Source organism: Haematobia irritans, chromosome 1 (assembly GCF_050003625.1).
Source record: "Haematobia irritans isolate KBUSLIRL chromosome 1, ASM5000362v1, whole genome shotgun sequence".
Lineage (NCBI taxonomy): Eukaryota > Metazoa > Arthropoda > Insecta > Diptera > Muscidae > Haematobia > Haematobia irritans.
The window spans coordinates 7,627,202-7,651,820 of record NC_134397.1 but is presented as its reverse complement, the minus strand read 5'-3'; the positions used below and the strand labels follow the sequence as shown (position 1 = coordinate 7,651,820).

Here is a 24,619-nt window from a genome sequence, read left to right as displayed (position 1 = left end):
AGAAAAATTACTGAAAATGGAATTTTCATAGAAATTTAGACAAAATTTGAATTTTCATAGAAAATTTTGCATAAAAAATTTAAGAAAATCGAATTTTTATATAATTTAAGAAAATCGAATTTTTATATTATCATAAAAAATTGATAAAAATCTATTTTTTTATTAAAATTGAAAATTCTGATTTTGATTTTGCATAAAAAATTAAATGAATGGAATTTTAAATTAAATTTGAATTTGCCTATAACTACAAAAAAAATATATTCGTGGAATATTTGATCAAAAATCGATTTTGTATAAAAAATTTAACAAATTTTACAATTGATAAAAACTACATTTCATAAAAAATGATAAAAGTCGAATTTTCATAGAAATTTAAATCAAATTAAAAAAATTGATTAAATTCCAATTTTCATTGAATATTAGAATTTTGCATAAAAATTGAACAAAAATCGGAGTTTTTTTCAAAGCAAAATTTGATTAAAATATATTTTTATAAAAAAAAATGATTGAAGTTTAACTTTTGTTTGAATTTTATGAAAATCTAACTGTCATAGAATACTTGATAAAAATCGAGTTTATATAAGAAATTGAAAAAATTTTAAAATTGATAAAAACTAAATTTCATAACAAAATTGATAAAAGTCGAATTTCCATAGAATTTTAAATAAAAGTATAAAAATTTGTGAAAATCCAATTTTCATTGAACATTAGAATTTTGCAAAAAAAAATTGAAAAAATCGATTTTTTTTCATAGAAAATTTGATGATAACGGAATTTTAATAAAAAAAATAATTTAAATTGAACTTTCGTAGAACACTTAATGAAAATCGAATTTAATAGAAAATTTTATAAAAAACTATTTGTCATAGAATATTTGATTAAAATGGAATTTTCGTAGAAGCTTTGATGAAAATGGAATTTTCATAGAAAATTTTACGAAAATGAAATTTTTTTTTTAAATTGAACTTTCGTAGAACTTTTAATTAAAATCTAATTGTCATAGAATATTTGATGAAAATCAACTCTTTTTTTTTTTTTTGATAAATATCGAATTTTCATTAAAAAAATTTACAAAAAAATCGAATTTTCATTAAAAAAATATAATAAATATCGAATATTCATAAGCAAAAATTTTAAAAAATCGAATTTTTATAGACAATTTTATAAAAAATCGAATTTTCATAGGAAAATTCATAAAAACCTAATTTTCATAGAAAATTTAATGAAAATCGAATTCCCAATGAAAATTTAATGAAAACACATGGAAAATTTCATCTATCTAAACATGTCCGTCTGTTGAAATCACGCTTATTGACGTAGGTCAGATGGTATTGCAAATAGGTCATATCGGTTCACTTTTACGTATAGCTCCCATATAAACCGACGCTCCGATTTGGCTTGCGGAGTGTCTTGGATGAGTAAACTTCATCCGATCCGGCAGAAATTTGGTACATGGTGTAAGTATATGGTCTCTAACCACTATGCAAAAATTGGTCCACATCGGTCCATAATTATGTATAGCCCCCATATAAACCGATCCCTCGATTTGGTTTGCGGAGCCTCTAAGAGAAGCAAATGTCATCCGATCCGGCTGAAATTTGGTACATGGTGCTAGTATATGGTCTCTAACAACCATGCAAAAATTGGTCCACATCGGTCCATAATTATATATAGCCCCCATATAAACCGATCCCCAGATTTGACCTCCGCAGCATGTTGGGAGAGCAAAATTTATCCGATCTGGTTGAAATTTGGTATGTGGTTTCAGTTATGGTCCCTTAAAAATCATGCAAAATGTATCCATATCGGTCCATAACTATATATAGTACCCATATAAACCGATCCCTAGATTTGACCTCCGGAACCTCTTGGAGTAGTAAATTTCATCCGATCCGGATAAAATTTGGTACATGGTGTAAGTATATGGTCTCTAACCACTATGCAAAAATTGGTCCACATCGGTCCATAATTATATATAGCCCCCATATAAACCGATCCCCATATTTGACCTCCGGAGCCTCGTGGAAGAGCAAAATTCATCCGAATCGGTTGAAATTTCGTACGTGGTATACGTATATAGTCTCTAATAACCATGCAAAAATTGGTTCATATCGGTCCATAATTATATATAGCCCCCATATAAACCGATCCCCAGATTTGACCTCCGGAGCATCTTGGAGGAGCACAATTTATCCGATCCGGTTGAAATTTGGTACGTAGTTTTAGTATATGGCCCCTAACGACAATGCAAAAATGTATACATATCGGTACATAACTATATATAGTACCCATATAAACCGATCCCTAGATTTGACCTTCGGAGCCTCTTGGAGTAGTAAATTTCATCCGATCCGGTTAAAAATTCGGTATGTGGTTTTTGTATATGGTCTTTAACAACCATGGAAAAATTGATCCATTTCGGTCCATAATGATATATAGCCCCCATATAAACCGATCCCCAGATCTGACGTCCAGAGCCTTTTGGAGGAGCAAATTCATCCGATTCGGTTGAAATTTGGTACATTGTGCTAGTATATGGCCGCTCACAACCATGCCAAAATTGATCCATATGGGTCTATAGTTAGATATAGACCCCCGGTAAAAATTGGTCCACATCGGTTCGTAATTGTACATATCCGTTGGTAATTTTTTGTACACTTCCCTATGGTATACCGGGTCCAGAACTGAATTATATGCATATTTAACCTTTTGTGTAAGTAACTCGATTGTGGATGACAGTCTTTAGTTGAAGTTTCTACTCTATTCATGGTGGAGGGTACATAAGATTCGGCCTGGACGAACTTACGGCCGTATATACTTGTTTCTATTTGCTTATATCAATATTTATGTCCCAATCAAACTATCAACAATGTTTACGATGTAATCTAACAAAATATTCATCCATCCATTCTCACCAACTACTCAAAATCATCAAACCATATGTTAGCGTGAATGTTTTGGGTCTATTGTGGTACATGAATTTATGAGGCGAAATCAATTTCCAATTTGGCAATTTGCAATTTCCTCCATGCCACCATTTGTTCTTGGAGTTTTGTGGGAAAAATTCATTCATCTCTTTTAAGTGCTCGTAAAATACAAGCATTTAAATTAAAAAAATGCACTTTTATCATTGCTGTGGCGTGGCGTTGGCAAAAAAGCAATATTTTAACAAAATTGTAATCTTTTGTTGCTCTTAGTATGCATGCATTTTTACTGGGATGCTTGATGCTGGAGAGCGGTATTCTGTTAAATTTTTGTTTTTTGTTTTTTTTTTTTTACATAAAAGAAAATACTTTCAAACATAAAGAATGTAATATGTTGAGAATATTTGTGGTACTTTTTGCGGGTAAAGATTTAAAAATTTGTTCTCAATAACTTATACCCGTCATTCCTAAACATAAGGTCTTCGAAATTTACAAATAGATTTGGTTGATATATATTATGATCGCAATGCTTTAAAAAATTGGTATCTTTATATAAAAATCTATATAACTACACTAATAGAAAAAATGCATTCTACAATCGTGAACGGACGGTGTCAACATGTAACGGAAATGTTCACAAAAAATCAAAACGGAATGTTGACGATATCGTCCATGGGTGTTCACCATTTCAAGAACTGCATTCGTTTTCCTTTGGCCATGAAAACTCTTGTAATCGTTAGACGTTGTTATGGCAACTCCGTCGGTGCGCAGTGGTCGGAGCTATATGGAGTTAGCGGCCAAAAATACTTCCAGTATACGTATCATCGTGAAACTTCGGTCACGGCTTTATAATTATGCCAGGACTATTTAATGATAAAATGGGATTGATTTATGGCGTTTTGGTATAGCCCCCCATATAGACCGATCTCCCGATTTTACTTCTTGGGCTTCTAGAAACTGTATTTTCTATCCGATTTGGCTGAAAATTTATATCTAAAGGTATATTAGGACCAGACGTAGGTGTGCTAAAAATGGTTCGTATCGGTCCATGTTTTGGTATAGCCCCCATATAGACCGATCTCCCAATTTTACTTCTCGATCTTCTAGGAACCATAGTTTCTATCCGATTTCCCTGAAATTGGAAATCTAGAGGTATTTTAGGGCCGCAAATAGGAGTGCCAAAAATTGTGTCTATCGGTCCATGTATTTATATAGCCCCCATATAGACCGATATCCCGATTTTACTTCTTGGGCTTCTAGAAACCGTATTTTCTATCCGATTTGCCTTAAACTTGAAAAACAGAGGTATTTTAGGACCACAAATAGGTGTGAAGAAAATGATGGTTATAGGTTCTTTTGTTGGTATAGCCCCTATATATACCGATCTTCCGATTTTATTTTTTGGGCTTCTAGAAAACGTACTTTCTATCCGATTTGCCTAAATTTAAAATCTAGAATTATTTTAAGATCACAAATAGATGTAACGGAAATGAGGTGAATCAGCCCATGTGTTGGTATAGCCCACGTATAAACCGATCTCACGATTTTACTCCAAGGAAAGTAGTTTTTATCCAATTTTTCATGATTGTTTTGAAAATTCGCCCTATTTTCATCGATATATTTTGAACCACTTAACTTATCATAGATCTTATTATACACGTTTGTTCGACATCTCAATACCTTGCATTCAAGTACAAACAACGATATAATCGGACATTTCTAGCTCGAGGTATAATTTGTTTAGCGAAAAAAGTCAGAAAAACTAAAAATAACGGGATATTTTAAAAACGGTTTCATAAAAAATTTTTTAACCTTCATTTTCAAATTTAGCAGATCAAAAAACATAAGAAAAATCATCAAATGTACATTTTCAGTGTAAACTAGTGTTAACAAACATCACACAAAAATTCATATTTGGATATAAAGAAGCAAGACCACTTCGGTATTGGGGAGATAACACAAAGGGGGGCAAAAGAAAGCAGCTGATTTTTATCAATTTGGAATCATGAAATATTAACTAATAAACCACAAAAAATCCCATTGGAGACTTCAGGGGGGAACACAACTAAAACTCTACATAAAATTTACATATAAGAACGAACGAACACGAAACAATGAGACTGACAAAAATTGATTTTATAACAAATTTAAAACAAGTTTTATACATTTTTATACCCTGCTCCACACTGTGGAACAGGGTATTATAAGTTAGTGCATATGTTTGCAACACCCAGAAGGAGATGAGATAGACACATGGTGTCTTTGGCATAAATGCTCAGGGTGGGCTCCTGAGTCGATATAGCGATGTCCGTCTGTCCGTGAACACATTTTTGTAATCAAAGTCTAGGTCGCAGTTTTAGTCCAATCAACTTCAAATTTGGCACAAGTATGTGTTTTGGCTCAGAATAGATCCCTATTGATTTTGGAAGAAATCGGTTCAGATTTAGATATAGCTCCCATATAAAGGGTGATTTGTTAAGAGCTTGATAACTTTTTAAAAAAAAAAACGCATAAAATTTGCAAAATCTCATCGGTTCTTTATTTGAAACGTTAGATTGGTCCATGACATTTACTTTTTGAAGATAATTTCATTTAAATGTTGACCGCGGCTGCGTCTTAGGTGGTCCATTCGGAAAGTCCAATTTTGGGCAACTTTTTCGAGCATTTCGGCCGGAATAGCCCGAATTTCTTCGGAAATGTTGTCTTCCAAAGCTGGAATAGTTGCTGGCTTATTTCTGTAGACTTTAGACTTGACGTAGCCCCACAAAAAATAGTCTAAAGGCGTCAAATCGCATGATCTTGGTGGCCAACTTACCGGTCCATTTCTTGAGATGAATTGTTCTCCGAAGTTTTCCCTCAAAATGGCCATAGAATCGCGAGCTGTGTGGCATGTAGCGCCATCTTGTTGAAACCACATGTCAACCAAGTTCAGTTCTTCCATTTTTGGCAACAAAAAGTTTGTTAGCATCGAACGATAGCGATCGCCATTCACCGTAACGTTGCGTCCAACAGCATCTTTGAAAAAATACGGTCCAATGATTCCACCAGCGTACAAACCACACCAAACAGTGCATTTTTCGGGATGCATGGGCAGTTCTTGAACGGCTTCTGGTTGCTCTTCACTCCAAATGCGGCAATTTTGCTTATTTACGTAGCCATTCAACCAGAAATGAGCCTCATCGCTGAACAAAATTTGTCGATAAAAAAGCGGATTTTCTGCCAACTTTTCTAGGGCCCATTCACTGAAAATTCGACGTTGTGGCTCGTTAGTAAGTCTATTCATGATGAAATGTCAAAGCATACTGAGCATCTTTCTCTTTGACACCATGTCTGAAATCCCACGTGATCTGTCAAATACTAATGCATGAAAATCCTAACCTCAAAAGAATCACCCTTTATATCATTCGCCCGATATGGACTAATACGGTCCCAGAAGCCAGAGTTTTACCCCAATTTGGTTTAAATTTCGCACAGGGAGTAGAATTAGCATTGTAGCTATGCATGCCAAATTTGGTTGAAATCGGTACAGATTTAGATATAGCTCCCATATATAGCTTTCGCCCGATTTACACTCATATGACCAAAGAGGCCAACTTTTTGCTCCGATTTAGTTGAAATTTTGCACAGGGAGTAGAATTAGCATTGTAGCTATGTGTGCCAAATTTGGTTGAAATCGGTTCAGATTTAGATATAGCTCCCATATATATGTTTTTCTGATTTCGACAAAAATGGTCAAAATACCAACATTTTCCTTGTAAAATCGCGACTGCTTAGTCGAAAAGTTGTAAAAATGACTCTAATTTTCCTAAACTTCTAATACATATATATCGAGCGATAAATCATAAATAAACTTTTGCGAAGTTTCCTTAAAATTGCTTCAGATTTAAATGTTTCCCATATTTTTTTACTAAAATTGTGTTCCACCCTAGTGCATTAGCCAACTTAAATTTAGAGTCTATAGATTTTGTAGAAGTCTATCAAATTCTGTCCAGATCGATTGATATTTAAATGTATGTATTTGGGACAAATCTTTATATATAGCCCCCAACACATTTGACGGATGTGATATGGTATCGAAAATTGTGATCTACAAAGTGGTGCAGGGTATGATATAGTCGGCTCCGCCCGACTTTAGACTTTCCTTACTTGTTTTTTTTTTTGTGATTTTTAACGCATTCTAACGCTTGTCTGAAACGTTTGACCTCAAATATTTCCAAAAATTCGCTATTTTTTCTAGATTGGATTAAGCATTTTTTTGACAAAATTTTAGTAATTTGTACCATTTTATTATTTTTTACCCTGTTTTTAACCCATTTGAAACAAAAAAGTAAATTATCTATTAAAAATATGAAAAAGCGAGTTATAAAAAATCGAATTGAGAAGAAGAACATCTTTGGGAGGCCATTTTTGGAAGTACTTTTAAAGTTGTGCCTTTAGAAGAACTTCCAATTTTTTTGCTAGGTGGCTATAATATATTACAAATACCTCTGTTCCTAATTATTTTAATCCTAACCTATGTGTAATTCCAATGCTAAAAGTTCGCCACGAAGAAAGGAATGTGTGGTCCCTCTCCCATAACACTTCTAACTTTTCTGTGAGTTTACCCAAAAGTCCCATCTCTGTATCTCATTATAAGACAACTAATACTTTTATGACAATGAAAGTTTCTCAAAACTTGTAGATGACTTTAAAAAACATTTTAAGTGGATTTTCATTTCTTATCGTTATTATGGCATCGTTGGAAAATTACCATATACTAAATCTACCTGTGATAGTTTCACGCACACACACACACGAAATACAATTTCACATGTCGTGAGGGAGATGGGGGCGGAAGGATATCCTTTTATCAATTTAAACATATTTGCCAAGATTCCATAAAACCTTTAGCTTTGTTCCCACTAATATTTAACCTCATATTCTTTCGACCTCCAAGATTGTGTTGAAAGGACAAAAAAATAGCAGAACATCGGCTATAAGCCAACAATAATATTACCAGACACACATTTAACCTAACCAACTACTAGCAAGCAGTTTTTGGTTGCCCTCTAGTACTATGGTTACTCCCTAACCATAGCCTCTTTCCCACCTCCGCCCCTTGTCTTTAGTGTTGTATAAAATTGAATGGAATCGAGATGAGTTCAGCTGAGGCATAGACCAAAGACAACAATGGCACGGAACAAAGACAGAACATAATATACTTCAATTGAAGAGAATTGCATTGCCTTTAATGCAAAATTTCATTAGCAGCTGTGTCACCATCGTCCTGCCTTTGTATCTGCACTAGCCTCCATAGGATAACGACAAGGACATTCACAAAAGGAGATGAGAAAGAATGTGTTAAGATAACACCAATGAGTAAGCAGAGATGCTTACCAAGTATTTCGGCGTATGAAAAGAGATGTGGAGGACATTGTCAATGTTGATGAGGATGTCGTCGGTGTCGATGAGGATAATGTCGCTGCTGATGATGTCGTTGATGTTGCTAATGCTGATGAGTAGATAACATTAAATACTTTCGGTGTTAGAGTTATGTCTCTATGATATGAAAGAGATTAAATTCTGGCTGAAAACGACTGACTGCTTTTAAACATCCTTTGTTTGAGATAGCAGACATTATGTCCCACAAAAGTTCTACTCCAAAACAAACACAGATAATAGAATGGGTCAAAAAGTTTTTGGCGTATGTTAATTAAATTAACTAAAAAAGGGAAAATATTATAAAGATTTACTAATTTCGCGTCTCCTATAAAATAGTTCAGAATTTCTTAAAATTTGTACTTTTTACCAATAATGCGCCCATCTTGAACTTCATATGGCACTAAAGACATTTTTGCAGTTTTGAACTCAAATTTTTTCCTTCAAACTGCAAAATATTCTTTAACAAGTAAAAATAATTAACTATGTCTAATACATATTCTTGAATTTGTCGGAAAATATTTACTTATATTTGTAATATCGGCATGATGTCAGCATGAGTTAAAATTGTCTAAAAATAATTTAAATTTTCTAAAATTAACCAACATTTTTCTTCCCTGTGGGTTCACTGTTTTTTCAGTCTCGCTACAAAGGCTATCGGCTTATTCATAAAAAAATAAGTAAGGATAGTCTAAAGTCGGGCGGGGCCGACTATATTATACCCTACACCACTTTGTAGATCTATATTTTCGATACCATATCACATCCGTCAAATGTGTTGGGTGCTATATATAAAGGTTTGTCCCAAATACATACATTTAAATATCACTCGATTTGGACAAATCTATAGACTCAAAATTTAAGTCGGCTAATGCACTAGGGTGGAACACAATATTAGTAAAAAAATATGGGAAACATTTAAATCTGAAGCAATTATAAGGAAACTTCGCAAAAGTTTATCTATGATTTATTGCTCTATATATATGTATTAGAAGTTTAGGAAAATTAGGGTCATTTTTACAACTTTTCGACTAAGCAGTGGCGATTTTACAAGGAAAATGTTGGTATTTTGACCATTTTTGTCGAAATCAGAAAAACATATATATGGGAGCTATATCTAAATCTGAACCGATTTCAACCAAATTTAGCACGCATAGCAACAATGCTAATTCTACTCCCTGTGCAAAATTTCAACTGAATCGGAGCAAAAAATTCGCCTCTGTGGTCGTATGAGCGTAAATCGGGCGAAAGCTATATATGGGACATATATCTAAATCTGAACCGATTTCAACCAAATTTGGCAATGCTAATTCTACTCCCTGTGCAAAATTTCAACTAAATCGGAGTTAAAAATTGGCCTCTGTGGTCATATGAGTGTAAATCGGGCGAAAGCTATATATGGGAGCTATATCTAAATCTGAACCGATTTCAACCAAATTTGGCACGCATAGCAACAATGCTAATTCTACTCCCTGTGCAAAATTTCAACTAAATCGGAGTTCAAAATTGGCCTCTGTGGTCACATGAGTGTAAATCGGGCGAAAGCTATATATGGAAGATATATCTAAATCTGAACCGATTTCAATAAAATTTGGCACACTTGACTACACTACTAATTGTACTCCCTGTGCAAAATTTCAACCAAATTGGGGTAAAACTCTGGCTTCTGGGACCGTATTAGTCCATATTGGGCGATAGATATATATGGGAGCTATATCTAAATCTGAACCGATTTCAACCAAATTTGGCACGCATAGCTACAATGCTAATTCTACTCCCTGTGCAAAATTTCAATTAACTCGGAGTAAAAGATTGGCCACTGTGGTCATATGAGTGTAAATCGGGCGAACGATATATATGGGAGATATATCTAAATCTGAACTGATTTCAATAAAATTTGGCACACTTGACTACACTATTAATTGTACTCCCTGTGCAAAATTTCAACCAAATTGGGGTAAAACTCTGGCTTCTGGGACTGCATTAGTCCATATTGGGCGATAGATATATATGGGAGATATATCTAAATCTGAACCGATTTCAATAAATTTTGGCACACTTGACTATAGTACTAATTGTTCTTCTTGTGCAAAATTTTAAGCAAATTAGGGTAAAACTCTGGCTGCCGGGGCCATATAAGTCCATATCGGGCGAAATATATATATGGGAGATATATCTAAATCTGAACCGATTTCAACCAAATTTGGCACGCATAGCTACAATGCTAATTCTACCCCCTGTGCAAAATTTCAACTAAATCGGAGTTAAAAATTGGCCTCTGTGGTCATATGAGTGTAAACCGGGCGAAAGCTATATATGGAAGATATATCTAAATCTGAACTGATTTCAATAAAATTTGGCACACTTGACTACACTATTAATTGTACTCCCTGTGCAAAATTTCAACCAAATTGGGGTAAAACTCTGGCTTCTGGGACTGCATTAGTCCATATTGGGCGATAGATATATATGGGAGATATATCTAAATCTGAACCGATTTCAATAAAATTTGGCACACTTGACTATAGTACTAATTGTTCTTCTTGTGCAAAATTTTAAGCAAATTAGGGTAAAACTCTGGCTTCTGGGGCCATATAAGTCCATATCGGGCGATATATATATATATATGGGAGCTATATCTAAATCTGAACCGATTTCAATAGGGATCTATTCTGAGCCAAAACACATACTTGTGCCAAATTTGAAGTCGATTGGACTAAAACTGCGACCTAGACTTCGATTACAAAAATGTGTTCACGGACAGACGGACATCACTATATCGACTCAAGAGCCCACCCTGAGCATTTTTGCCAAAGACACCATGTGTCTATCTCGTCTCCTTCTGGGTGTTGCAAACATATGCACTAACTTATAATACCCTGTTCCACAGTGTGGCGCAGGGTATAAAAAATATGAAAAATACTTTGGCCCCCAATTAATAAAATATAAAAACCAATGACCATATGGTTACTTTTTTAAATAAATTTAAATTTTAATTAGTATTTGAACTTTCTGTATTATACATCGACAAAGTTTTCAAACAATCCAAGCATCCAAAAATGATTGTCCTTGAGACTGTTGAGAATATTCCACAACATAAATAAATAAAGAAATACTTGTTATAAAATTTCTTTTATTTTGGTTATATTTCAACTGAATTTACATTTTGTGGTTATACTGTGGTATGGAAACCCCTTGCACAAACACACACACATTCACGCATACCTAAAAACACTCATGTGGTCTAACAATTACTACACTGAAAAAAAAGCATGCCCGGTTCCAAAGATTTTGCCTTTAATTTAACAATTTTGGTATTTTGGAAAGACACAATTCTCTTGTAAATTTGGGTTCTGTGTACTTGATTCTAGGAAGCAAATTTTAATTTTCGCTTTTTCAGCTTTTTTTTCTTCATATGCTATGAAAGTCCTTTCAAAACGAGTTAACGACAACTTTATTTTCCAAATTAAGACTCGACTTCCAGTAGAAATTATGCTTTGTTTCAAGTAAAAAACGTCTTTAAAATAAAGTGTTGAAAAACATATCCTATATTTGAACGATTTTTTGCTTTGTAGTCAAGATGCAAAAAGACAACAAATATAAAGACAATTTCATTAATTTTAAAGACATATTCTGAATTATTAAAGTCAAGTTGACCTTAGCCTAAAAAAATTTCTTTCATGTTCTGATACCTACGGGCTTCATTAAATAAGCTAGCTTTTAGTAAAACACACCTTAAGACAATAAAAATGCGTAAAATAAAAAGAAAACTTAGTTGAAACTGCTCAAAAGGCTTTGCAGCATATACTGAATTTTATCGTAAAAAATTTTCTTGTTTAGTTTTCTTGCTTTTGTGTCGTTAACATTAAATATTTAATCAGCTGGCCAAAAAATTGGGACATTAGAGGGTTAAGTGAAATCACTTAATTATAAGGACAACATGACTTCATTGAAAAGTTTATCGACTTTTGGACAAGGAAAAAACTTTATATTAGAGAAATGCGTCTTCTAACATATTCATAAAAAACGCTATGCAAAATACTTGGCCCCTAATTAATAAAATATAAAAACCGAGGAACATATGGTTACTTTTTTAAATAAATTTTAATTAGAATTTGAACTTTCTGTCTTATATATAGACAAAGTTTTCATACAATTCTAGCATCCAAAAATGATTGTCCTTGAGACTGTTGAGAATATTCCACAACATAAATAAATAAGGAAATACTTGTTATAAAATTTCTTTTATTTTGGTTATATTTCAACTGAATTTACATTTTGTGGTTATCCTGTGGTATGGAAACCCCTTACATAAACACACACACACACTTTCACACATACCTAAAAACACTCATGTGGTCTAACACTTACTATATATGGCAAATATTGCAATATGCCTTTACTCATTCACAAAACACATTCACACATACACACTCTCACAAGCATATAAAATTCAATTAAGACATTGTTGGATTTCCTTTTAAAAATGATATTTTTAGCATAGCAAAATGATAGAGAAAAACGACAAAAAAAGAGGAAGACAAAAGGCTCAGAGATGGGGTTAAATCACTGTCATTGCAATGCATTGAGGAATTATTTGGCTAAAAATAATTTAAATCAATTATTTCATTTCATGATATAACAAACAACAATAACACAAGCAAGAAAAACGACTTAATTCTAAAATCCAATCAACTTGAAAATGAAATGTTTTTGATTGATTTTGATCGAAATTAGAACAAATGTACAAATAGCCATGGTATACACTAAGCTACGCATTCATCTATCCCACACCACTTACAATGAATAACAACACAAAAGGCAATAGCGAACCTCTTCTCTCACTCTCTCTCCCACTTCCACTCACTCACAATGGAATAGCAACAATGCCAAAGATAAAAATCAAACTGATGACCAAAAGTCGCAAATGTATGAAGTCTATTTGGTTTTTGATTGCTGCTTTGATATGTTTGAGAGCAAATAAAATATCAATCACAATCTCCCCCCACCCCAGCCTGGGTCTGGTCTTACACCCACAATTCCCAACTGACTGTGATACATACTCTTCACAATTCAATTCATTTAATGTTCGTTCACGTTTATCATTCGAATTTATTTGTATGGACAGATATGCGTATATTTAAGTCATGTATTATGGTTGTGGCCTCGATTTTCTCATTTTCGTTTATGAAATCTACGTTGAATATGGTATCGATATAGCCCTATAAATCCTATATAATTTTTAATTTAGATGAAACAAAACTCTCCGAAGGGAATAGAATTTGCCAATTGAGGAATAAAATTAAAAAGGGACCATATCAAAATTAATTTCTCAAAACAAATGAAACCTTTTTCAAAGCAAATGAAACGTTTTGTATAACAAAAGGAACCTTTTCAAATACTATTTTTAATTACAATAAACCGATGTACAAATCACCCTTGGTTCGGAGTTTCCGATTTGTTATATCCTCCACCATAGGGTGGTGAAATCAGGCTAACTTCCGAACGAAACAAGCTATCGACTTGAAACTTGGAACAAGTAGTTGTTATTGATGTAGGTCGGATGGTATTGCAAATGGGCCATATCGGTCCACTTTTACGTATAGCCCCCATATAAACGGACCCCAAATTTGGCTTGCGGAGCCTCAAAGAGAAGCAAATTTCATCCGATCCGGCTGAAATTTGGTACATGGTGTCAGCATATGATCTGTAATAACCATGCAAAAATTGGTCCACATCGGTCCATAATTATATATAGCCCCCATATAAACTGATCCCCAGATTTGGCTTGCGGAGCCTCAAAGAGAAGCAAATTCCATCCGATCTTGCTGAAATTTGGTATATGGTGTTAGTATATGGTCTCTAACAACCATGCAAAAATTGGTCCACATACACGGTTGAAAAAGACTGTTTTTCATATGTTTGGCTATAAACATTATATGTTTGGAACACAAATTTGTAAACACAATATTTTTGAGTGCAAGCATATAATGTTCATAAACTAGCATAACATGTTTGGGACATATATGTTAATATGTTAGAACATATTATGTTTGGGACATAAAATGTTTGTAAATATAATATGCTTGAATGCAAACATATATTAATTTAGAAATAGCCTATAAACATATATGTGTTTAGTAGCTTGGAGCGCTATTTAACAGGGAGCGATATTGAATTAAGTTGGTGGTTGTTGCTTGTTATTACAAAATTAACATTTTATTTTTCCTTGGGCAATTGATCAGCTACTTCTTTGATCCTTACAAACTGTGTGGTCCGCTGTTCGAATCCCCGTCCGGCAAAAGGTAAATTAAAATAAAAAAAATCATAAAATTGAATAATTTCTTCTACAATGTTTGTATTACAGAAAAAGGTGCTAAGAACTAAAAAATCTCGTGGAAGTGAGAAAGATGTCGGGGAATATACAATTGGGCAGAAACAAAATTTTGAGCATTCAGGTCGAAAACCTATGTTGTTAGCACCTATATTACCTGTTTATTTTCATAATTCATTATGATTGTAAATATATAAATAAATAAATAAAATTTTGAGCACAATATTGTTTGGGAGAATTTTTTTAAGCATATAATATTTTTGGGTGCAAAATGCTTCCAAACATATTATATGGTCACATAATAACATATTGTTTTTTGGAAGACAACATTATTGAATTTGGATGCAAAAATACAAAATGTTTGGAACTTAGACTACCCAAGCATATATTGTTTAGACCAATATGCTTTCAAACACATTATATATTGGTAGAGATCAAACATATAAATGTTTGGGCAATACCCAAAAATGTATATGCTTGAAGCAAAATATGTTTGGGAGTATATGTTACAGAAGCGATTTTTTGTGAGGGTGTAGATATAAACCGTTCTCAAGATTTGACCTCCGGAGCCTCTTGGAGGAGCAAAATTCATCCGATCTGGTTCAAATGTGGAACGTAGTGTTAATATATGGTCTCTAACATCCATGCAGAAATTGGTCCATATCGGTTCATAATCATGGTTGCCACTCGAGCCAAAAATAATCTACCAAAATTTCATTTCTATAGAAAATTTTGTCAAAATTTTATTTCTATGGAAAATTTTGTCAAAATTTTATTTCTATAGAAAATTTTGTCAAAATTTTATTTCTATGGAAAATTTTGTTAAAATTTTATTCGGTTCATAATCATGGTTGCCACTCGAGCCAAAAATAATCTACCAAAATTTTATTTCTATAGAAAATTGTGTAAAAATTTTATTTCTATAGAAAATATTGTTAAAATTTTATTTCTATAGAAAATTTTGTCAAAATTTTATTTCTATAGAAAATTTTGTCAAAAATTTATTTCTACAGAAAATTTTGTCAAAATTTTATTTCTATAGAAAATCTTGTCAAAATGTAATTCTATAGAAAATTTTGTCAAAATTTTATTTTTATAGAAAATTTTGTTAAAATTTTATGTCTATAGAAAATTTTGTCAAAATTGTATGTCTATAGAAAATTTTGGCAAACTGAATTATATACATATTTGATCGATCTTTTTTGATTTAACATATACCACGTATGGACTTACATACAATTTAGAAGACGGTGTTAGGAGGTTTTTAGATACCTTGCCATCGGTAAGCGTTACCGCAACTTAAGTAATTCGATTGTGAATGGCAGTGTTTAGAAGAAGTTTCTACGCAATCCATGGTGGAGGGTACATAAGCTTCGGCCTGGCCGAACTTACGGCCGTAAATACTTGTTTTACTTTCAATTCTATTTGGCAAAATATCTAATATCACAAATTAAATAAAATGAAAATTCAAATGAAAAACCGGGCGTACCGATTGTATTATACCCTGCATCACATTATACACTAAAAAAGAGTTTACTTTTATCCAATGATTTGACATTTCCTTAAAGGATTTTGGTATTGATTCCAAAGATGTGACTTCTTTAAAATGAAGACATTTTTAGCGATCTATCTGGCTTTAAGTCTGGCTTAATTAAAATTAGGATACAAATCCCATTTAGCAAATTTTCATTCTCTTTTCATGGTATATAATAAAACTATGCACGTACACTCAAATTCCAGTTTAAATGTCCATATTATAAGGGATACTTCAAAGTAAAACAAGTTTCTTTAATTCCAAAAAAACGTTAAATCAAAATAAGTCTTTGCCTATATTCAAAGCGTTTTTATCTTAAATCTAAAGACTCAATATTTCAGTGAATTTAAGGACGATTTCTTTAAATCAAAAATGTGTTTCTTTATATTAAGGAAAATTTGCCTTCGCCTTTAACGGAGGGATGCAATTTCCAATGTCCTAATTAAAAAAAAAAAATTGGAAACAAGGATTTTAAATTTTCTTTTAATTAAAATTTCATTATTTTAAAAAAATTTGTCCTTAATATTTTTTACACTAAAAAAACAGTGAACACGCCAGGAAGAAAACTTTTGGTTAATTTTAGAAAATTTTGAATATTTTTATTTTTTTTTAGAAAATTTTAACTACAAACGCTGGAAACACGCCGATATCACAAAAATAAGTAAATATTTTTCGACAAATTCAAGACATAATTAAGTTTTTTCATTTGTTAAAGAAAATTTTGTAGTTTGAAGGAAAAAATTGGAGTTCAAAATTGCAAGAATGTCTTTAGTCACATACGAAGTTCATGATGGACGCATTTGTAGTAAAAGTTACAAATTTAAAGAAATAATGAACTATTTTGTTAGAAATACGAATTTAGTAAATCTTTAATTTGCTTAATTTGTGTATAATTTTTTCCGCTTTTTAGTTAATTTAAATAATGTACGTAAAAAATTGTTAGGGTAAAGGAAACTTTCTCCATACTTAATAAATCCATGAACTAAAATAAAGTTATGTTGGCTTTATTGAAATAGAGAGTTCACTTTTTTTGAATGTAAATTGCACATCCTAAAATGTAGGTTTCGTAATCTTTAATATCACATAAATATTTCTTTCAGTGTTGATATATATATATTTTCGATTCATATATGAGAGCTATATCTAAATTTGAACCGATATCTACCAAATTTGGCATGCATAGCTAGAATATTAATTGTACTCCTTGTGGAAAATTTTACCTTAATCGGAGTAAAGTCTTGGCCTCTGTGATCATATGAGTTTAAATCGGGCGAAAGATATATATGGGAGCTATATCTTAATTTGAACCGATTTTGATTGAAATTTGGCACATTTACGACAAATTTTGTGATTAGACAAACGAACATGGCTAGATCTACTCAGTGGCTGGTCCTGAGCCTTAATGTCAAAGATACCATATTTCTACACGAGACACGAAATTTTCGTGACTCACGCGGACGACGTGAGTCTCGCTGATGGCAACGGCGTGAGTTTGCGTGAGCGTGATTAACAAACCAATTGTCGTTCGTGAGCGTGAGTTACGAAGATAATATCTTCGTAGGGTGAGTAACGAATTTCAAAAAAAAACAAAAATACGATACAAAAATAATCCCTCTCCCGAACATAAAGCGCATACGAGTTGAATTCATTTACAATTTTATTGACACCTGGGATGTTTAGCTTTTAATAACGCTCTCGATTTCATCAAGATCATGTTTTTGGCCACGTTCCTCATGTAAATTACTCATAAAATTATTCGTAAGTCACTACATGCTTCGTGCGTGAGTACAAATTTTCCTTTCGTTGCGTGAGCGTAAATCCTACCAAACAATATCGTGCAGGATTTTTCCGTCGTGAGTCTGCGTGAGCGTGAGTAAAATATTACTCACGTGCACACTTCTAATGTCTATCTCGTCTCTTTTTTGGGTGTTGCAAAAATATGCATTAACTTATAATACCCTGTTCCACAATGTGGGACAGGGTACAATGAATCTTTTCTACACAACTTCATTTTAATTGGAAAAGTTTAATTTAAAAGTAAAAAATGTTTCATTGGAAACAAAAAAAAATTATGTGAAGAGTATATATGATTCGAGAGATGATATGGTTTGCTGGGGAATAATTCCTATATGATTTCTCTATTGGAAGCATATAGGGCCACAATCGAGTGATCTACCCCAACCAGACCTATAGAGAAGAGTACTTTCACCTGGACTGAAACATGTATGTATCACACGTGTATAGATTTGTATATGGCGTCTTCTTTTTAATGAATTTATTTATTTATTTATTCAATCTATGGAATCAATTCATCAAATTCCTTAATCTTCTTTGTCCATAAAGCTGGAATAATAATTATGAAAAAATTCCACTTAATTTAAAAAAGGTTCCATTTGATTTGAAAGAGTTTCCTTAGTGTTGAAAAAGGTTTCACTTTAAGTGAAAATGCCCTCAACTTGGATATACGAAAGTAATCGAAACAAAAATTTATTAAATTTAAAATTTAATGGATACAAAAAATTTAGTACAGCCACACGCAAAGAAAAAAACGCTTGGAAAACGTGTACCGAAAACGTTTTTCTTTTGTTAGAGTTTTTTTGGATTGCTTCGAAAATTTTAAACTTTTATCACCAAAAAAATTCGTTTGTTACAAAATTTTTATTTTTTCTATAAAAAAAAGTTAGTTTTGAAACAACAACACAGTGCATTTCGTTTATATCAAATACTGTTCTTTTCTGACTTTAGGTCTTTAATAAGACACATTTTACAGTTCAAAATTTAATATACTACAATGTAATGTACAATGTAACATTTTTTCGGAATGTTCCGAACATATCTGGAATATATGTAAAAAACTGTGGTCGAAGCAGGGATCGAACCGACGACCCTTGGCATGCAAGTCGGACGTAGCAACCACTGCTCCACAGTGCCAAACTAAATGTTTGTTTCTGTTAAATAAACTTTGTTTATTCGGTTCGTGGGCGCCGCAAGCTATGCTATATAAATATAACTTATATGGATATTTATCTATTGATAACCATAACAGGTACATAGCTCAGTGGTTAGTGTGTTGGCTTACAAAGTGCATGGTCCGCGGTTCGATTCTCCGTCCAGGCGAAAGGTAAACAAAATTTTAAAAATTTATAAAATCGTATAATTTCTTCTACATTGTTGGTATTACAGGAAAAGGTGTTAAGAACTAAAAAACCTCGTGGATGTGAGAAAGATGTGAGGGAAAATGCAATTAGCAAGAAAACTATTTTTTTTTTTTGAGTTTGTCTTTATGAAATTGTTTTTACATCCTGGAAAAGAATAAACGTTTATCACAAAAAGTATATACTTTTCTTCTAAATACACTTCCTTACAGCGAAAAGCAAATGAGAAACGAACTTTGTTTGTCTAAAATTTCGTTAGGGAGGAAAGAATTATTTTTTTGCGTGCACAATTTCCGTTTTATTCCTCTCCATGTATGTAGTCGGTGGGGATCCTGCACTTTTGGAATTCAAGAAAATTACCTATGGAACACTTGATCAATTATTATCAATAATAAGTTATTATTAACTCTTAACGGGCTTCACATTTTGCAGCCAATTACGAGAATATTGCAGTGTTTTTGTTTTTTTCAAATCGAAACCTCCATTAGACTTCTATGGACCCAGCGTTACTGCTGAGAATGTTTAAAAGTGGCACAAAAAGAATCATTCATACGAAAAGGTGGTACAATGATTTTAAAAATTAGTACAAAAAGAAAAGAGTTCACTTCTATTGTTTTCGGTATCCATGGCCACGTTTGTCCCCAATTAACTTTTTTTCTTAAAGAAAAAAGAAAAATTTAATTTCATTAAATTAGATTTTAATTAATTTCATTTTGCCCCCTAAAATCTACATTTTGCCCCTCATAACTACAATTCAAAGTCTTTTCTTTGCATACTTTCAGGCACTTAAAATTATTATAGTATGAAACTATTATAGTATTAAATATAAAATAGGATTATAAGCTAAGACATCGATAATAATCCTAATCTTATCGGGATTTGATATCAAAATCTATATAAATTATTAGTACAAATGAAATGTATGAAAAAGTGGCAAAACATGAAAAAGGTGGCACAAAAATGTAATACGTATGCCATTCAGTGGCACTATACACAAAATTATAGTCGCTTGAAAATGGTGGCAAATTTTCCACTAAAGCATCACAATGGTACCATTGTCCGTAGCACGTTTGATCTATGGTCCGTAACAGCTCACTCATGTTTGGGCGACTGCCACGAAACGATACTGAAACTCCTTTGAACGTGACTTATACAGAATTAAATACCGCTTAGAAGGAATTTTCGCTCGGTAATGAAATTTCGGAATATTTCGAATCCTCTCTAAACGGTTTCGCCATTCGTTATAAAAAAATAATTGAGACACGGTCAGCACTCATTGAAAAATGTCTGGGTAATCACATTCTGTGTATCTTCACTATAATATCACTTTGAACTGAATATATATGTGAGCCTAGATTAACAGGCTGTTGTTACTCTAAGCTCTTTTCGATAGAATCCAACAGTTTACCAGATAAAATTCCCCTCTCCACTCATTATTCTCTCAAAATTTCTTATTCACAAGGAAAAAGAAAATCCTCCACCAAAACAAAAAAAAAAAAACAAACACACATCACAGTTGCACTTACCTTAAATTATCAATACGTGGCCTTCGACACTGCGGCCGATTTCGCCGATGACTTCGATCCTTTTTACAACGGCAGTCACAGTGCATTATGCACAAAGCTATCGATGAGATCAATGTTATCACAAATGGCACGGCAAAAAAATGTACGATCACATGGACCTGGTCGTCGTGACTGTACGAGGTGAGTACGACTGTTTTATTTTTACGTGAATAGTAGCAAGGATAGATGGCACCCTCGACACCATAAAATGCATTGAACGTTTTGCACGTTACTGTGGGCGGATAGCCACACCCCTTGATATTGACCAAGAGAGTGGCCTCTTCCGATTGCGTCCAGTCGGCCGTGTAATTTGTATAGTCGGTCATATTTTCCGGTATGGTGATATTCTCCTCGATAAACGTCACATAGATATGAACACACTTGTAGAGATCGGAGGTGCAGCCCTCGCGGCATGAACTCCACGAACAATTGAATATACCGACAAGATCTTCGCGGCGCGATGTAGTGCAGAGTGTGGGATTCTCAATGAAATCGTGACTGAGGGTCGATATCGCTGGATCGACATAGAGCGGCACGAGGAACAGTAGCGAGGCACCGGCGGTCACCGAGAAGAAGGCGAGTGTGGAGGTAGCATAAAAGCGGGCACGTTCGCGCCACGAACGAAAGCGCCGGTTACCATTTTTCTTTTTTGGAGCCAGTTCTCGTAGTTTACGTAACCGTAACTCTTGTTGTTGCTGCTCGAGTAGTAATTCCGAACTGCCACTCCTCATATTATTGTCCGTGCACACAGGGCGATTATTTTGATGATGTTGATAGTCACCAGCACCAGCGGCGGCGGCAGCTGCTGCAGCCGACGACGTTGACGATGATGCAGCTGCAATAACAGCACAACCCCTGCAGGTCGTTGGATTTGCAGCAAATGCCGTTTTTGTTCGGCCTAAGCCACCACCCCCACCACCCGAAACAGCTGCTGTCGTTGAAGGGCTAACCCCACCAGCCAGAGAGCAGTGGGGATACTGTTCGAGATGTTGTTGTCTTAATTCCTCACAAGTCGCACACGGCAGATATGTTGAGGGCGTTGGCGTTGTCGCCGACGCAGCCGCCCTTGTTGTATTTATCTGCACCACAGCCTCTGTAGTGGGTGTGGGTCTACCAGGATGTTGGGCAATGTTCTCGATAACAGTACTCTGTTGTTGACTGGGCGATGTAATGGAGGTGCACGTTGAGGAACGAATGGTAGATCCACTCTTGGAACCTGTAATGCCAGTAGACGAGGCAATGGTGGTGCTTCCGGAGGTGCTACTGGGGCTAAATGGAATAATGTTGTCCTCGTCGTTATTCGTTTCGGTGGCAGCGAATCTTGTGGTCCTACGACTAGATTTCGATACTCTCGCTCCTGCTGCAGCAACTGCGTCGTTCTTAGAGACTGATGTGTGGGTGTTGCTGGTGGTGGCGGTGGTGGTCGTGTTGACGATGGCAGATGGTGATGATGTTGTTGCTGGTAAAGAGGATGATGGTGATGATGATGGGGGTTTGTCAATGGTGTTGATGATGGCGATGGTGGTTGTGGTGGCGGTGTTGTTGTCGTCGTCGTTACTATTCTGTTTGTGTATGGCTGCCGAAGTCTGAATGATGCTGGTGTTTGTGTTGCTGCTCGGGCTTTCGTGGTCCGATGCCGAGGTGTTGGCTGTGACGACGACGACGTTGGTGCTGCCGGCTGCACGGGGAACAATACGATGAGCAGCAGTGGCAGCCGTAGCGTCAGAGACGCAAACGACGTCGTCGTGTTTGCTAACTCTTGAGGATTGTATGTTGCCAGTGTTGAGAATTTTGAGAAACCAAAAGAAAATACTACCGAAGCTCTTAAGGATTGGATAGTTCCGCTTCCGTTGTCCCCTTTCACCACAGAGTTTGCTGTCAAATTATGTGGAAGTTAAAGAAAAACCTTAGTCGGAGAAATGGGGAAATAAATCAACGTAAAGCTATTTCGAGGTTCTTTGATACGCGCCGCCTAATTAATAGCCTCGTAATTTTTGGTTTTGTTTGTTTTTTTTTTTTCGTTAAGCAGCACGAACAAGAGTGATTATTTTATTATTCCCTTTTTTTCTTCTTACGCGTCCTCTTCTTCTCGACGGTGTGGTGGCGAGTAAACAAATCACAACATTGCACTACGATAATAACACACCGACTACTACTACCAGACCAGAGACAAACGAATCAGCGAGTGAGTAGAGGACGCTTACGTTGACTGCCGTCGAAACGGCTGCTCTGTTACGTTCGGAAAACGGAAATGCACTCTCATCAAGATGTATTATCCCTACCAGTGAACATTACAAATACTTGACGCTCACACACACACACTTTCGCGCACCTCCACGAACCTACAAATACGAAATAACGACGACAGAGAGAGAGAGAGAGCGAGAGCTATAGATAAATTGTTACACTGACCGAGAGATAATAGGAGAGTGACGATTTTTGGGACTGAGAATAGGCATTACAACAACACATTATTGGTATTACATGTCACAGACTATAGCCTAACTAACTAACTAACAAACACACCCGCACTATGTTTGTGAGTAGTCATCATTTATTTGGTTACACACACGCACACACATTCTTCTCTGGGCATATTCGAATATTTTTTGTATTTATTTACAATTCTATGCTCTCTTCGTTTGGAGGGATTTTAATGTAGCATAAGTTTAGGCGCTTGCTCGTACACTAAAATTGGTTCTGTTATTTATCAAATGGTATAGGTTATGGAAGCAGAGAGTGAAATTTTAATATGAGTCGAGAGAACAAGAATAATTACTTGATTTTTTTTAAGAGAATTAATCTTTGTAGTTTTCGAAGTAACAGCTGTTTAAACAACGCAGAGAGACAGAGAGAAAAAGGATTCGTTTTTAGCTCTCCTTTTTTATTTGTTTGCTGAAATGGTCTGCTATTTTGTTTTTGTTTTTTTTTTCACTTCAACTATGTATGTATGTATAGGTGGCCCACTGATAATGAAACATGATTCTTTATGGCTAAACAATTTGTAGTTGTTTTGTTTTTGCTTCTCATATATCGATGCTCTTATAATTCAACACTTCACAGCTGTTTAAGAAATTTGTATGAATTGTATGAGAGCAAGAGAGTGCAAAATCAAATATTCTCTGTTATTTACATTTCGTTTCATCATCTCACTGCTCATTTTTTAGCTGGTTTTTTCTTTCGTTTTTGTAATATTATGATGAGGACTTTTCTGGGAAATGTCACAGGTAAATTCGAGCATTATAGAAATGCATATTTTTTCGGTTTTCTCACAATACACACATTTTATTTGTTTTTGATTCACTTAACAATATTTTTTTGTGTTGTTTACGTTTTTAGTAAATATTTCACAACACTATTTAACGAAATGGGCATCTGAAATGAGAAAAAAAACAATTAAAAGAAATATTAATATGAAAGTTCATAAGTATAAAGAAAAATTGGCTTAAATTAAAATATTTTTTAGCTTCAGATTATTTTATTTAATGTAGAAATATGCGAGATATTTTTTCAGAAGTTAACAAAAATTTTATTATTATATACTAAACTTATATCAAGATTTCAAATTATATACTAATGAGGATAAAAATTAATACATCAATGCGCAAAAAAGGGCAAACAACTGATTTTTTTTTTATAATATAGAAATTAAGCGATACGACTTTTTGTTAATGTTAATTTAAAAAAAA

General features: G+C 34.0%; 1 protein-coding gene across 1 annotated transcript in view; it reads right to left on the bottom strand.

The window, feature by feature from the left end:
* Teh1 (tipE homolog 1 phospholipid transfer protein) overlaps window positions 1-21,861 on the bottom strand; it is a 294,454-nt gene extending 272,593 nt beyond the window's left edge. Inside the window, exon 1 of the mRNA XM_075308662.1 lies at window positions 20,892-21,861. Coding sequence (XP_075164777.1) covers window positions 20,892-21,661 — 770 coding nt within the window. The 5' untranslated portion in view covers window positions 21,662-21,861. The remainder of the gene's footprint in view (window positions 1-20,891) is intronic.
* Between the last annotated feature and the right edge of the window lie 2,758 nt (window positions 21,862-24,619).